The following is a 17,805-nucleotide window of genomic DNA, read 5'->3' as shown; positions in this document are numbered from 1 at the left end:
AACAAGACATAATGCAACAAAGACTGATTTCATAAGGTCTATTTAAAAAATAATGGACATTGTTCAAATCAGTTAAACTATGACATCTTTATACAAACACCTCATCACAGACCCCTGCAAGCGTCAACCCGGCTTTGACCTAGCACGTTATGATTGGGCCCTCCTCAATCGCTATCGAACAGGCCATGGCCGGTGCGCCGCTATGTTCCATCGCTGGGGAGCCAGAGACGACCCGAACTGCCCCTGTGGCTACAGACAGACTATGACCCACATAGTCAACGACTGCCACCTCTCCAGATTCAAAGGAGGTCTCGAAATTTTACATCAGGCTCAACCTGACGCTGTTGACTAGCTACGGAAGAAGGGCAAACGCTAGAAGAAGAACAGTCAGACTATAAAGAAATGAGCACTTGGTGTCTCTCAGGTCTTTCAAACACTGAATTCCAGGGGATTTGAACTCTCAGGCCAACTGATGTTCTTGCCTTACCAATAAATAAACAGAATCCCAAGACAGATAGGCATGTTTCCAAAACAGCACTACAGGGCTAGGGATAAGGCAACTCACCTCCTCTCCATGCACAATCTATCTTTATAATTTGTGAATAAAAGTGCTTATTCTTCACTTGTCATTATTTAATGAGATACAATGACCTCATTTTCAAACTTTACTAGTAATATTCCATTTATTTTTATTGAAGTGGTATATTATTATAGCCTATAAGCCTCAGATAGGCATTATATTAAATCACCATCTATATAAACTACATGGATCTCTTTCTCTACATCTTGGCTAGAACTTGAAGGAATCTTGTTCAGTGAGATAAACCAGAATGAGAAGAATGGCTACCAGATGACCTCACTCATATCTGGGACGCAAGAAATAAAGAGAGGAAAGTGCAAGATGATGTTTCGACTGTCTGTGGTCTGTTGCAGCAGAGCCAGAGACTTTAAAGGGGGAGTACAGGAGGGGGGGGGGCTCAGTACACTCTGAGGGAGGAGGATGTCAGTTGGCAGTGGCAGTGGTGGTAGACACCTATCACAGGGAGAAAAGAAACTGTATGTGTGACAACTGTCTTGGAAATAATTATTCCCCCCCCTTAAAATGATCTTAAATAAATCATTATTTTCACTGAAGTAGGTTTCTGTCATAGTATTAGATAAATTTCAGGTGTGCATTATAATGAATCAACATTTTCATAAACTACACAAAGCCCACCAGTTAAAAATTCAATTAAAGGGTTATCGCTGGGGCCTGGTACCAACACTACAAATCCACTTTTCCATTTTATTGGATAGGACAGAGAAAGGGGTAAAGATGGAGAGGGAGAGAAGGACCTGCAGACCTGCTTCACCGCTCATGAAACAACCCCCATCCACACATACCTCCTGCAGGTGGGGAACCGGGGGCTTGAACCAGTATTCTTGTGGGTCCTTGAGCTTCGTACTATGTGCACTTAACCCAGTGTGCCACCACCCAGCCCCCAAGTAATTTTGTTTCTTTGGTTATTTTTTATTTTTAAGTTCAGAAAGTCAGTTTTCATATTCCCATTCTCAAATAATTTGCTACCTAGTTTATATTGCTCATTAGCACATGGGATTTAATTTTCTTTTTTTCATTGGTTTAGCCCTGGTTTATAGTATTGTAAAACTGAAGGAGAGGATTTAGCTGTATTCCTAAATATATAACATCCACTTATGTAGGGTGGTGCTTACTCAAATAAGTTCATTGGCAAAGTCCTCATTCCACTCTTCCTGTAACAGAAATTTACACATGTCCATTTGATACTTCTCAAAAATTCTCACATAGATAACTACAGGTAATACTCCTAAAAGCCCTGTGCACAGAGTAAGGACCACAAATAAGAACTCTCTCCCATCCAAGTACTAACCAAGCCCAACCCTACTTAACTTCCAAGATCAGACGAGATGAGGCGTGTTCAGGGTGTCGAGGTTTCTTTTTGCTTTACTTCATTTCATCACAAGGGTCAACAAATATTTTCTATATATATTTTTTAAATGCTCAAAGTTATTGATGATCGTGGAAATGCATTTTTTAAAAAAAACCAACTGATGCCACTTAATAGGCAGAACTTAAGAAAAAAGTATAAGGAAAACGTGAGGTGGAATTTGGACTGAACGCGCTGTATTGCACCATAGCAAAGGACTTGGGGGGAGGGAAAGGAATGGGCTGAAGTGACAGTGGCATCATGATGTATGTTGTGGGAGAGGTGTTTTAAGTTGGGGGAGCAAGTGACTATAAGCCTATCAAAGGGAGATGAAAGGTTCTGCCTATATGCCAAAGATTGTACTGGAAACCACTAACCTCCCAGTAAAAAAAAAAAAAGGAAAAAGAAAAATCATGGTCAATATGGGGAGGGGGTAGAACTCTCGGGTTAGCACAGTCAGGTGGTGAGTCCAGCACTGTAAAAGTGGGCCCTTTGGGGGGGGTCAGGCGGTGGCGCAGTGGGTTAAGCGCAAGTGGCGCAAAGCTCAAGGATCGGCGTAAGGATCCCGGTTCGAGACCCTGGCTCCCCACCTGCAGGGGAGTCGCTTCACAGGCGGTGAAGCAGGTCTGCAGGTGTCTATCTTTCTCTCCCCTTGTCTTCCCCTCCTCTCTCTATTTCTCTGTCCTATCCAACAACGAACAACATCAACAATGGTAATAATAATAACCACAACGAGGCTACAACAACAGGGGCAACAAAAAGGGGGGGAAATGGCCTCCAGGAGCGGTAGACTCATGGTGCAGGCACTGAGCCCAGCAATAACCCTGGAGGAAAAAAAAAAAGTGGGGCCTTTGACCAGCCACGTGCTGCCTGTGAGTCATGAGGCACATGATCTTCTAGACAAGAGAGAGACAGTCCTCTAGGTGAACCTTCTGCGGAGGTCAGGTTCTTCCCCTTCCTACCTTCTCCTCCCAACAGATTCTTTCTTCTTTTGACACCTGTCTCGTTTTGCTTTCTAGATGCACTTTGGGTGCCCTTTGATCACTCAGGGTTGCTCCTTAGTCTCTGCTTCTTTTATTCTGGAACGGAAGACAGATCTAGGCATCTTCAGACCTAGAAAAAGTCTTGTTCTTATTTGACCTGAAAACTGCACCCTAAACTACTTCCTTTTGAAATGTGAAATCATCCCTGATATCCAAGGTAGAACTTCTGCTAAGGTACAGCATAGGTTAGAAGGCAAGAAGCTAAATGCTTTCATGTGAAACAATTCTGGACAACTTTAGTTTACTAAGAGGGATTAACATGGAAGTCAAAGAAAAAGGACTTAGAAACCAGGCCACATGTAACAAAATAGGTCCTGGAGAATCTAAGAAAATCAGAAGTTATCCTAGGCTTTGCTTGGAACAAAAAGTGTATTCTGTAAAGATTAGAATGTCCTTAGGAAGAAATGGAGAATGTATCCTTCTTACCAATTTAAACTAACCTACCCAGTGTCTCAGTTCTTGAACTTACTGTTAATGGCACCTCGTATAAAACACATTTTCTCTTTCCTCATCTTTAAAATGACCCTAATGCAGTAAGACATACATTGGCGCAAATACCCTGGTTCAAGCTCTGGGTTACTACCTATAGGTGCAAAGATTCAATAGTGGTGAAACTGTGCTACAGGTGTCTTTCTGTCTCTCTCCCTCTTTATCTCTCCCTGTCAATTTCTCTCTGTCTCTACACAGAAATAACTTTAAAGACATTTTGATGAGGTGTGAAACTTCACTTTGAATTAAAGTAATAGCATTTCATTAATAGAATATAGTATAAACTAAAGTGGCTAGAGACCAAGAAGACATTTTATGTATTAAATATGACTATGGAAGATATGTGGAATATATGTAAGGCATTTTGACAATGCTTCAGGTTTGCTACTCTGGGCAAGGGGAATGGAGAAATGAGTTAAAAAAAAAAAAGACAGAGTTTCAGACACAGGAACAGGCAAGTGGCCAGGTTTCCCCCAAAGGCACAGAAAAGAGAGCTCAAGAGTGCATACTAATGTCTGCACCTCCATTCAGTCTACTGCTGAAATGATTTCTCGCCAATAAACTGTCTCTTCCACATTGGAGGTCCTCTCCCAAGTTGTCTTTCAGGTACATAAAAAAATTACCTGGTCCCTCTGATGTGTTGGGCAGTGCTACCACAAAGATGAACTTTAACTTTCTTGCTATGCTGGGGTGTGTGGACTAGAGAAGAGATATTTCCCTCAAACAAGGAATGTCTGTCAATTAGTAGGTGACTTTTAATGACTCTTGAGTGACAAGTTGTAGAAAACTTGGGGAAAGAGTGGGTGTGTTTTCACTTGAGGATTTGAGGGAACATTTTTAAAAAATTACAAGAAGGCAGGAGATTCTATCTGCTGGTGAAGAGTATTAAGGATAAGGAGAAAACATTCAGCTAAGAGCCTAACAGAGAGTCTTCCCTTTCTTAAGATAACACTGAAAAAAAAAAAAGAAAAGAAAAGAATAATACTCAACATGGGGTTAGTAGGTCATTTCTTGAGAGGCAGGCAGTGGTTCACCTGGTAGAGTTAACACATTACCTTTGCACAGGACCTGGCTTCAAATCCCTAGGTCCCACCTGCAGGGGGGGGACTTCACAAGCAGTAAAGCAGTGCAGCAAGTGTCTGTCTGTCTCCCTCTCTATCTTACCACCCCTTTCAATCTAGATACATTTTTTAAAGAAGAAAAAAATTGACCATTTGGGGTGGTTGATTCATCATGCAGGCACTGAACCCCAGAGATCAGCTTGGTGGCAATAAAAATAAATAAATAAATAAACAAGTAAATAAATAAATAAAGTAATTTCAAGGGACATTTGTGTATATTTTGACAATCCAATCTAAAATAAGGTAATTTTAAAAACTCACCTAAATATGAATGCCTTTTATTTCATTATATTTTCAGCCTCGATAGCAGAAGGGATCTACTCATGAAGGTCCAAAAAATGTTGTTGCTTAGGAACAGGTAAGCAGATTAGACTTGAAAGACCAGTTTAGGAACAAAGAATTTAATAGTCATGGCTAGACCAATTAACCAAGTCAACATTTTAAGTAAATATATTTTGGGTTTGTTTTTTATATATTAATTCCAGGAAGATAAAATGCTATTATAGAATGAAAGCATCACATTTTGAAATTTTAATTACATCATTACTGGCATAAAAGACTGTGCTTACACAATTAGCAGAGGCCTTATTAAACAGAAGTATGCATTTCTAACTCTCTGTTGATTGCATTGTAATTGACAAATAGCTTTAAATGCAGCAAGAGCATAAGAATCATCTTTGATTTTCCTACATTTCTCCAGAGGGGAGCACATCTGAAAAAGAGAGAGAGAGAGAGAGAGAGAGAGAACTATAGAGTGTCTTCTGTAACTACTCTTTATAATGAGGGAGCTACAAATAAAAGCCTAAAAGTAAACAGAAATGTGTGCAGACTGACTATGGTTAATATTTTATGTTTTCCCTGTCCAATGGGCTTTGTGAACAAAGATATGTAAAAAGGTCAGAGACCCAGTTGTAACTCCTGCTTCACCATTGACGTTCCCCTTCTTCCTATCAGGGAATAAGCTGCTCCCAACTTTAGGGATTTACTGCAGCGATGAGAATGTAGGACAGAACTGGCTCAACTGGAGAGGCTCAGTAACAAGTCATAAAGTGACATTGTGCTTCTCTCCCTTTCTGTTTGATTTCAAACAAAAACTTTCCTGATAAAACAAATACTGTAGTTACATTCTAGCAAATTTCTGCTGTCGGGGGCTACATTTAGGAGACAGGGAAATTTTCTTGGACCTTATATTTTCTTAAATGGCATTACAGAGTAAAATTACAAAAAATAGACAGGGGGAAAGAGAGAGACAGACAGACAGAGAAAGAGAGAGGATTGTTGGAGGGAAGGGAATGAATGAGAAGAGGGAAAAGTGTCTGAAATCTTACCATCTCATTCTCCTGTCCTTCATTGAGTAAGGCATGCTGGCCCTGGTCAAAATGGTCCCCCATGAAAAATCACTTCACACCTCCTCTGTGCTCTTCCACAGCAAAATCTTCCAGGACAAACTTTCCAAGCCACCACTGCTAACCAGCTGGCTGAAAAGAGTTAATGAACCGCCAGGTTAAAACTCCTTCTGGAGCACACACCTTCTTTCAGCAAATGACAGTACTTAGCAAACCGAACTCCTCCCACCAGTCACCCTTGCTAGGAACAATTTCTGCCTGCTCCAGGCTCTCCGCATTTTCTCAGAGCTGCTGTCCCCCAAGAGGTTGCTCCCATGCCGATCTTTTTGTGCCCAACTTACAGGGACAGAACTCATTGCCTGCCTGGTGCCTGCCAGCATAAGACATCTGACTGCAAATCCAAGAAGACAATGCAGAGTTGGCAGAACCTTCCCAGGAGTGAGGAGCAGGCACAAGAACTGCCAGGCCACTGAGGTCACTTCTTTATTCCCAGAGGCTAAGGCACTGGGGGAGGGGGTTGGGTGATGGGGGAAACTTAGTAACAACTACAGACTTTATTTGATTCATGAAAGCCCAAACCCATCAGCTCTTAGGACTTCCTTCATTTATTTTCAAAAGGCACAAATTCTGACTAATCCTTTTCCCAAAGTGTTTGTAATCACACTTCTCTGTATACACAAAAAGCATTAATATGTACATGAAATTAAATTTGCTGATGTGAATAGCTTGTTCAGAAAGAACATAGGTATATTTAGACAAATCAATGCATTCTTTAACTATGTATATAATATATATTAAATATATATAAATATATATATTAATCTTTTAAGGAGGTCTAGAAAGAGATTACATGGCAAAACTTGACTTACACCTATATTCATTGTTTAAGCACAAGGACCTTGTAAAAATCAAATCTAATTTGCAACCGTTTAGAGCAATACGTGATTTGAACATATTACAAAATGGATAATTTCTGTGAGAGTTATAAGTGTCAGAAGTCCCTCCAAATATAGGGGACACATACCTGCTTTGGCTGTGGATTTCCAGCTGGGAATCTGTGCTGGCCTAGTTGTGGCTCTAAGTATGACATGATGACTCCTAAAGGCATACTATGCAGCTGTGGTCAAGCACAGCTGGTATAATTAAGCTGATTTCAACTTGATAGAGGTGGCAGAGCATGGTTGGTAAGGGTCTCAATTCATATTTATGGATAGTATGTTTAATTAACTCCAGATATGTTTATTTGTTTACAGGTTATAATAATAGAGATGGTGATACAGAATTTACTTCCTCAAACCCTGTGAGAAAAATGCCTAAGAAACAGTATGTGTTCAGTAAAGGACAAGTACTTTGCGCCCCATCTCTCTCTCTCTCTCTCTCTCTCTCCCTTCCTCTTTCTCTCAGATAGAGACAGAGGTAAAGAACTAAAAATATCACAACACTGAAACTTTCCCCAGTGCAGTGGGAGCTGGGCTTGAGTCTGGGTTGTGCACATGACAAAGCAGGCAAACTTACCAAGTGTGCTATCATGCTGGCCTGAGAGTTATTTTTATTGACGATGTGCCCACATACTCTACTTCAAATTATATACAAAATGTTGACGGTGGTGAACATTCATAGTAAGAACAAGTCTAAAAAAGTGTATGGTGGGAGTCAGGTAGTAGCGCAGCGGGTTAAGCACAGGTGGCACAAAGCGCAAAGACCAGAGCAAGGATCCCAGTTCGAGCCCCCGGCTCCCCACCTGAAGGGGTGTCACTTCACAAGTGGTGAAGCAGGATTGCAAATGTCTGCCTTTCTCTCCCCCTCTCTGTCTTCCCCCCCCTCCATTTCTCTCTGTCCTAGCCAACAATGACATCAATGACAACAACAATAACTACAACACAACAAAAAAAGGCAACAAAAGGGAATAAATAAAAAATTTTAAAAAGTGTATGGTGTGGCGTGGCGTGGCGTGGCAGGGTGTGGGTGAAAGAGAAAAAAGGAAGGAAAGAAGGAAAGAACCCTTGAGCAAATATTAAATATAAGTTAAGCATAAAAATATAGGAAGATACTGTAATCTTTGTGAAATCACAAAATATATGTGGCTATCTGATTTTCTAAAAATTATTAAGACAAACTTGATGAATTAAAGAACAATAAAATCAGTGACAGGAGTAGCCCAGCGGGTTAAGCGCACATGGTACCAAGTGCAAGGACTGGTTTAAGGTTTAAGCCTCAGTTCCCCACCTGCATGGGGGTGGCTTCACAAGCAGTGAAGAAGGTCTGCAAGTGTCTTTCTTTTCTCTCCCTTGCTCTGTCTCCCCCTCCTCTCTCTATTTCTCTCTGTCCTATCCAGCAATAACAACAGTAACTATAATAATAGTGACAAGGGCAACAAAAGGGGAAAAAAATAGCCTCCAGGAGCAGTGTATTCATAGTGCAGGCTCTGAGCCCCAGCAGTAAGCCTGGAGGCAAAAAAAAATAATAATAAAATCCGCACTTTATACAAGATCAAAATAGAAGTACCATTGCACCAAAGCAAAGGACTCTGGGAAAGGAGGGAACAGGACACGGAGGGAATTGGGTTCCAGGTGCATGATTGTGGAAAAGGGCCTAAGCTGGGCGGCAAGGATGTTCTACAGACAGTTATCACAGGGAGATGAGAACTTATACTCATGTGTCAACAATATACTATAAACATTAAAAAAACAATAAAAGAATTTGAAAAAAGAATTTTAGAAGGTAAAATAGTATGGATCTTAATACAGGTTATGATGTGGAACTTCGTGGCCATATTACAAGTCAGTGAATTGTAAACTTTTTAAAGTATACTGTTTACGAATATAAATTGCATCTCAATAAAAAATCATCTAATACTACTCATACAAAGAGAGCACGAGGGAATTTCAAGTTCTGTTCCATCTGACTGGGTTTTAGGTGACAGTATATGAAAGGGTAATACTAACCCAGTAATGGTATGCAGATTAGAGATAAATGTTCCAGTCTATTGTGCATTGTTGGGATCTCTTGAACTGTTTCCTTTTGGCTGTTTCCTTTTGGCAGTTTCCTTTTGGCTGGATTCCTGAATACATTTGGCAACTTATGTACCATTATGGGGTTGAGATGAGTGGTTCAGATTTACAGGAAAAACTTCACACAAACTTACCTCAAATATAAATCTGGCTATTTTATAGCAATATCTAAACTAAATGTGAAATAGAAAAATACATTCTTGAGAAAGTAAAAAGCATTTTAGCAAATGATGAGTCCATGGAAAAATCATTTTCTTCTTTTTAATATATGTATGTATTTACTGGAATAGAGACAGAAATTGAGAGGGGTAGAGGAGATAGTGAGGAAGAAAGAAAAACAGACACCTGTAGCACTGTGTCACTGCTTGTGAAGCTTTCCCCCTCCAGATGAGGATAGATGGCTTGAGCCCAGGTAACATGTAGATGAGGATAGATGGCTTGGGCATGGTAACATGTAGGCTCTGCTGGGTGCATCACCATCCAGCCCCCCTTGGAAAATCATTTTCAACAGCATGGTGAAGTATACCTGAGCACTCTGAGGAAGCAAAGGAATTCCCTCACATCACTCAAAGAATTCTAATGAAATCCTGCCCAGGTGCCTCCACAGCAGGCTGGCTGGAGGCAGTGTGCTCTCGCCCTTGGCAGTGAGGGTCTACAAATGTGAGCAGAGTCAGAATCAGGGCTGGTTCTGTGGGAAAGCAAGGAGCACATTTTACTCAACTCTACAGCAAGCATAATTGTGTTCTGACTCTCTCTCTCTCTCTCTCTTCCTCTCCCTCTCACTTCCCCTCTACAAAAAGTCAATAATTAAATCTCATTAAAAAAACAAGGGCTCTTCTACAGTAACACAGTCAAGTTGGGTGTGAAAGAAGCAGGGAAACAGAAGGTACATGTCAAGGAGATTCCCTGAAAAGGTTGAGTTTAAGACTGTGTCACTGGCACTCAGTGCAGTGAGTAAGGATGTCAAAAAAGGCTAGCTGTGGTTGTAAATAAGCTTATATTTCCTGATTAGCCTGTTAGGTAATATATCAGTCATTGCAAGAGTAGGTTCTAAAATGATTTGGTCTTTCTAGATAATCTGATGAGTGTGTAAATGGCTTCCTTGTTTCCTTTATATTACATCATTAAATCTTCTACTTCCTGGGAGTCAGATGGTAGTGCAGTGGGTTAAACGCATGTGGCGCAAAGTGCAAGAACCGGCCTAAGGGTCCCGGTTTGAGACCCCGGCTCCCCACCTGCAGGGGATTAGGTTCACAAGCAGTGAAGCAGGTCTGCAGGTGTCTTTCCTCCCCCTCACTGTCTTCCCCTCCTCTCTCCATTTCTCTCTGTTCTATCCAACAACAAAGACATCAATCATAACTACAACAATAAAACAAGGGCAACAAAAGGGAATAAATAATAAGAAATAAATATTTAAAAAATCTTCTACTTCCTTTGGAATATTGTTTGAAAGGATACATATATTAGAGCAGTTTTCTGTTCACACCAAACTTGAGTAGAATGCACAGCCTTTTCATAAACGCCCTGGATATACATATTGTCTATCAGAATCCCCCATCAGAATGACACCTTTGTTTCAATCAAATAACCTACCTTGACACATCATCTTCACCCGAAGACCACAATTTATGTGGGTTTCTCTCACCGTAAGTCATTCTGTTGACAAAGGTCTAATACCATCATACATCCACCATTATATTTTTATCCAAATATTATTATCCAGAGCAGTTTCACTGACCTGAAAAATTCTCTTTGCTCCTCCTCATTTCAGTCTCTCATGTAACTTTTAATAATGACTGGCTTTTTTTTTTTTACTACCTCCAGAGTTTTGATTTTTCCCAGAATATTATATAGTTGGAATCATACAGTATGTTATCTTTTCAAATTGCATTTTCACTTGTTTCTGCCTTTTTTCTTTTTGCCACCAGGGTTATCATTGGGGCTCAGTGCCAGCACAAATCTACTGTTCATGGTGACCTTTTTTTTTCTTTCTATTTTATTTGACAGCACAGAGAAAAACTGAAAGGAGAGGGGTAGAGAGAGAGAGAGAGAAAGAGAGAGAGAGAGATCTGCAGACCTGCTTCACTACTCATGAAGAGTCCCTCTGCAGGTAGGGAGTGGGGGCTTGAACTAGTGTCTTGTGCATGATAATGTGTGTACTCAACTGGGTATGCCACTGCCCCCATGTGTTGTTTGTAACTTCATAGCACATAACTTTTCAGATCTGATTAATATTCCATTATTGGCAATATATTTTAGATGTACTACACTTTGTCCATCATCTAAAGAGGGACTACGCTTAAGCTTTGCTAATTACAAATAAAGCTGCTATAAATATTCATGTGTAAGGTTTTGGTGTGAGCAAATATTTTTTATTTATGTGATTATATATCATTGGGGGTTTGTGGATTAAAACAGCAATGAGATACCACTACACATTTGCTGAAACAGTTTAAATACAAAATCCTGACAACATCAAATGTTAGCAAGAAGTCGAGCAATGAAAACCCTTATTCATTGCTGTTGAGAATGAAAAAATACTACAGTCACTTCAGAAGATAATTGTGCAGTTTCTTGGGAAGTTGCCCTGTGATACAACAATCATGCATCTTGGTGTTCACCCAGAGGAGCTGAATTTTTTTTTCTTTAAATCATTCCTTCTTTTCCTTTAGTTTTGTCTCTTCAAGGTTTCTATTCTGTGCTACATGTACCACATTGGGCGTGATGAGTGGTGTGATGGGTACAGCAGATGTGAATTTACTAAGACCTGAATTTGGATTGTAACATTTTGCTGACAGACTCTATCCATTCATTCATTTAATACTTGTTTTAGTAGGCCTTTACTCAATGAAGTATAGAAATCAGCAAAATGTATCCCTTACCAACAGAGTTAAGTCTATTAAGTCCTATTAATGCCTCCTTAAGTAAAGATGGATAGAAAACGCATTCTTGACAAATGACACAGAATACAAAGGAACACAGGATAGATATGAACATGAGCCCATTCTGTAAACTCTAGATTATGGATTATACTTGGTAAAGTACAGTGGGGAAGTACATCCAAGAGCGAAAGTCATCTTCCCCTTAACTTCCTCTCTGAATTCATTTCTTCATGAGTAAGAATGGAAAAGAAGGAGGAAAAGTGGGGGCAGGGGTGAAGGAAGAGGCAGTGAGTAAGTAGCCCATTTATTCCAGAAATATGGCTATTGCTCTGAGTCTTTCTCAGCCTCTTTAATGTGCATGGAATTGGTGTTGAGTTGGAATAAGGGTAGAACTGGTTTCTACCAGGAGTAGAGAGATGCTGATATCTCACTTGCCTAACCCATTTTGATGGTGTGAAGATAAGTGGTAATAATGTTTCACCACACATTAATTTCCCTCTTTCATCTAAGAACTCCACAGCATGTTACAAACATTATTCCTTGCAACATCACTGTGAAGTATGGAGATGAGTAATATCATTGCACCTACTTAAGAGCTATAGGAACTGAGTCACAAAGGGGTCATGGAGAACTGATGAAGTTCACATGTTCTCAGCATGAAGTGGAAGCTGAAACAAATGCAGCATCTCTGCCTTGTCATCACTGGCAAAGAACTACTTCAAGTTAATTCTGCAGTCCTCATTACCTCAATCTGCTCTACACAGAACTTTATCTAACCTCAGGTTTGTGCAACTATTATTAATTATCCTAATCTGCATTAATGAATAATCTGTGGCAAGTACTAAAGCAAGCAAAGATGGGATATCCCAAAGAGGAAGTATCTGCCTGAAGATAGTGATGAAAAGTTTAATTGAATTAATTAAGGTTTTAAAGCATTTAGTAACTCTTGGATTAAAGAGGCTAATACAAAGATATAGAGACTCCCTGTTAATTACAAGAGAAAAGAGCAAGTTAATAGTTGTCTTTACTACTCGGAGGTATTGCTGTTAGTTCCACCCCTCCTGCCTCAGCACTGAGTCCTAAACTTTCAGGTGATTTATGGTGGCCCCTCCTTCAACATTCTGTCCAATCCCCTTTACACTCACTTTATCTTGACAAATGAAAAAGAAAGTTTCCTTCTGGATGTAAAACAGCTTCCCATCTATTTAGCTCATCTTAGATGGCAACTATTATAACAATCTAGGCTATTACGCTTATAAGAACAAATACCAAAAGAGCAAACTCAAGGCAGGAAATTCATGTCTGTACTTTTCAGAAAACCTTTAACCTGGATATTTTAATCTCCATGTTAGGGTGTGTTCAACTAGATTGGGCCTTAAAGTTACTAAATTGGTTCAACTAGACTGGGCCTTAAAATTACTAAATTGCCATCACTGTCTCTCAAGAGAAGAAAATGTTTTCAGAACAACTGTTTAATGACTTGTCTGAGGTCACTATCTGTAAGAAATGGGACTCCAATCAATAGGTTAGGGTTTGTAGAACACACTTCACTTCCTATAAAGGAATCAGTATAGGAGGTGGGGGTTTTGAGTTTTGTTTGTTTGTTTGTTTGAAGGGGGTCTCTCCAAAACATTTAAAAGGAGAATTTCATTTGGAAAGTTTGATTAAAACATAACATTTCCAGAAACATGCAAATATTTTTTTAAAAAAACACAAAAAAAAACCATGGTCCTAGCACAGAATTGTAAGGCATATGCTTGTTACCTACAGAGAGGATTTGGACTAGGTCACTGGGCACACCTGCAGGATTTAAAATCTGCACTTCAGGATCCAATGGAATTGCAGTTGTTAACAGAGGAGAGAAAAAAAAAAAAACTCAGCCTATCAGGCTGCTGAGGTGTAGAGCAATCTTTACATGCATGCAACTCAGGAAAGTAGTTGGCCAAGGTGGGGGAGATATGGTAGGTCCTAAGACCAAAGTGGAGACATTTCCAAGAAGCAGTTAGAAACTTGTTATACAGAATATGGTCAGATGATACCTGGAAGTCTAAACAGGAAGCTGGCTTCCAGGCTCAGTCCTCAAGTGACCTACTCAGCAAGAGACGTTGGGCCTGGGACAATAATTCAATTCCAGGTGGGAACATAGCAAGAGAAATTCTAGCTCTTACTGCTAAAAAGGATCTAGAGTTTGAAGCATGCTTCCAAGCAGGTATTTGAGAACAATACTACCCACAGGGAACCTAAGGTTGGAGAATGAGGCAAGAGCCTTATGAGGAGGATGAGAGCACTGCCCCCTGTCAGACTGACAGGGAGTGTAGTTGAGCAGTGGAGACCCAGGCTGGACTGGACTCAGTACCCCTACCGTAGACCTGGAATGACCTGGGGGGTGAGCTGAGTCCCTTGATTAGCATCAAGAATGGGTCTCTACCGGAAATAGAGAAAGAGAGGCAAAGTTGGGACTGGCTACGGGGCTTCCCTGTAGCGTCCTTAGTAATATCCACTTAGGGATGGTTTGTGTAACTTATTTGTCAGTAAGTTAGACCTTGAGTAGAACAGAGACTCTCGGGAGTCGGGCGGTAGCGTAGCGGGTTAAGCGCGCTAGGACCGGCATAAGGATAGCGGTTCATCTGCAGGGGAGTCGCTTCACAGGCGGTGAAGCAGGTCTGCAGGTGTCTGTCTTTCTCTCTTCATCTCTGTCTACCCCTCCTCTCTCTCAATTTCTCTCTGTCCTATCCAACAATGACGACATTAATAACTACAACAATAAAACAACAAGGGCAACAAAAGGGAATAAATAAATGAATATTAAAAAAAAAAAGAACAGAGACTCTCTGGTAGATCAAGCTATGTTTCTGTAGTAGTTTAAATACCACAGCTTTTTTCCCTTTATTTATTTATTTTTAATTGGGAGGTTAATGGTTTACAATATAGTTGTTGGTACATGGGGATAATTTCTCACCTCATCAAGACAGATATCTTTAAAACATTCTCAATGTCAAATTAGGTGCATGATCATGTGCCAGGACCTAAAATCCCCCCTACCCCGACCTCTACCCCACCTCCACCCCCATTCCCACTCTTCCCTCTGAAATGGAAAATCTGTAGGTTCCTGGTGGACGCCCACTTCCACATTCCAGTATCCCAGTGGCGGGCTCTGAGCGTAGGTAGCCAACCTGCTCTCACCTTTATTGTCAGCACCTTGATGGACTTTGTTTCTAACCAATCAGTTTGTGCCGGGCCCAATTTGAAACTGATAAAAGTTGGGCATCGTGGGACAAGCTTGTGCACATGCACGTGTGGTAGGAATCGGCCTGTAACCCCTTAACATAAAGTAAACATAAATCACTGTCCTGTTATTTGGTTACTTTTGAGCTATAATACGGAATTTTTTATTACACCTCCTTCTCTAGAGTTCTTTGCTTTGGTGAAAGACACCATCAGTCCAAGTTTTACTTTGTGAGTTCCTTTAGCCCCACAACCTCTCTCAACATGTGTTGTGTTGTTACGTGGAAATGTTATACATATACAAACAATTCTATTTTATAGTTAACTGTAAACCATTAATCCCCCAATAAAGAAATTTTTAAAAATGTTGTTACTATCTTTTCAGATGTATGGCACTCTCACAGGAGTGAAGTGGTATCTCACTATTGTCTTTATTTGCATTTCTCTGATAATCAGTGACTTGGAGCATTTTTTTCATATGTCTGTTTGTCCTTTGAATCTCTTCTTTGGTGAAAATTCTGTCCATATCGTCTTCCCACTTTTGAATGGGGTTGTTTTGTTGTTGTTGCTGTGTTTTGTGAGGTCTTTGTATATTTTATTAACTTTTTGTCTAATGTATGGCATAAAAAGAATTTTCATTCTGTAAGGATTCTCTCTATTGTGGTGGTAGTTTCCTTTGCTGTGCAGAAACTTTTCAATTTCATGCAGTCCCATTTGGTTTAATTTTGTTTTTGTTTTCCTTGCAAACGGATTTGAGTCATTGAAGACACTTAGAAAACTTAAATTGAAATGAGTTTTGCCAGTGTTTTCCTCTAAATATTTGATGGCTTCTGGTTTAACATGCAAATCCTTGATCTATTTGGAATTTATTTTTGTTTATTGTAAGATGAAATGGTGCAGCTTCATGCTTCTGCATGTCTCAAACCACTTTTCTCAATACCACGTATTGAAGAAGCTCTCCTTGTCCACTTAATATTTGGGGGCCCCTTGTCAAAAATTAGATGCCCATAGGTGTGGGGGATGATATCTGGACTCTCATTTCTATTCCACTGGCCACTGTATCTATTTTTGTTCCAATGCCAGGCAATTTTTATTACAATGGCCTTATAGTTTGAGATCTAGGAGTGTTATGCTTTGTGATTCTAGGTACTTTCTGATCCCAGATAAACTTTTGTTGTGTTTGTTCTATACTTTTAGAGAAATTTGATGGGGCCTTGATAAAGATTGCATTGGAGTTGTATATGGCTCTAGATAGAATAGTCATTCTGATGATGTTAATTCTTCCAACCCTTGAACATGGATCTCTTTATAAATAAGTGACTGAAATGATTGGTAAATAAAATTAGAATCTTTATGTGCTCATATCACACTTGCTATTGGATGTCCTAAGTAAATGGGTAGTGAGAAAATGTACTTCCTGGTTAAAAAAAAAAAAAATGTTAAGCAAAGCTAATGCACTTCAGATAAGACTCTTAAAGCATTTTATTGATCTTTCTAAAAGATAGGTGCCACACAGGTAAATTGATTGCTTGCTGGCTGGGAGGCCTCCATGCACTGACATGCCTGCACCTGGACTTTGCTGTGGGCACAGATTGCTACCACCTGCAGTCTCTGCACCTTATGGTAAAAGCTGCTAGACTTCTGGTAGACAGGAGAATCATCCAAATTTTCTACTACCTGGACAAAATCCCCATGGGAAGTGTTTGCGAGCCAGCAAGGAAGACTCATCTATATCCCAAGAAATGCATTTAGAGAAATTTGGGGATAATCTTAATTTGAAAGCTAGGAGACTGGAGAGAAGTGCTTATTCATCTTCAAATATCTGACTGCTTGTCATGTAGAAGACTGGGATCCATTCAGACACAATGAAACCAAGGCAAGAACTAGAATTAATAGGCTGCCTAGTGATTAAGACTAAGGGTTTAACTCCTAGGCATATATCCAAAGGGCATGAAAACACTGATCTGAAAGTATACATCACACCTCTTTTAATTGCTGCACTATTCACAATAGGCAAAGTACAAAAGCAACCAAACAGAATAAAGAAGTTACAGGATGTATATTCAATACAATCCTATTCTGAATTTTTTTCAAAAAGTTTTATTTACTTACTTATGTACTTATCTGAAAAATGAGAGAGAGTGCCAAAGTATCACTAGTAAAAAGCCAAAAGATTACAGCTGGATAGTTTCACTGACATGTGGAACATACATAACTAAAGCAAAGGATTTGCCAAGTAAATACATAGTTACCAAATACATAAATTTCTTAGACTTTCTGAAAACTAAGGTGATGGTGGAGGGGCTAGGTGGAAGGAAGCAGAGAGCCTTGTTGTATGCAGTGGTTTGCACATGCATATTTTGGTGTGAAGCTATCCTCATCAATAATAAAAATTTGTTTTTTAAAAATGAGTAAGGATTCAAACCTCTTAGTAATAGGGATAGTTTTAAAGTGTACACCTAACACACTTGACATTTTATTTCTGTTCAGTTTATTGCAATTCAATTATACTCAGTAAGGCAGAAAGAGTATGAACCTAATGTCCAGTACTTTGGACCCAATTATTGTCTTACTGCTTACTATCAGTGGCAAATCCAGTAATTTCCTTAACATCCAATAAATCTCTTGGAGCAGCTATGAAGCTAGGTACGATGATGTTAAATAAAGATAAAACAAAGTGTTTAGTACAGAGTCAGTTTGTGGCCAACATTTGCTGGTCTTACTGGGCACTTAGACTTTTGT

The 17,805-nt window shown here is 39.7% G+C and overlaps 1 protein-coding gene across 3 annotated transcripts in view; it reads right to left on the bottom strand.

The window, feature by feature from the left end:
- Positions 1 to 6,223, bottom strand: part of ATP13A4 (ATPase 13A4) — a 136,802-nt gene extending 130,579 nt beyond the window's left edge. For 2 of the 3 annotated variants that reach the window (XM_016185697.2, XM_060198496.1), the window contains exon 1: positions 5,928 to 6,221. In XM_016185697.2, coding sequence (XP_016041183.2) covers positions 5,928 to 5,990 — 63 coding nt within the window. In that variant the 5' untranslated portion in view covers positions 5,991 to 6,221. Of the gene's footprint in view, positions 1 to 5,927 lie in introns of all 3 variants that reach the window. The other variant, XM_060198495.1, reaches the window with a different exon arrangement.
- Between the last annotated feature and the right edge of the window lie 11,582 nt (positions 6,224 to 17,805).

This window comes from Erinaceus europaeus, chromosome 9 (genome assembly GCF_950295315.1).
Source record: "Erinaceus europaeus chromosome 9, mEriEur2.1, whole genome shotgun sequence".
Lineage (NCBI taxonomy): Eukaryota > Metazoa > Chordata > Mammalia > Eulipotyphla > Erinaceidae > Erinaceus > Erinaceus europaeus.
This window is presented reverse-complemented; position numbering and strand designations above follow the sequence as displayed.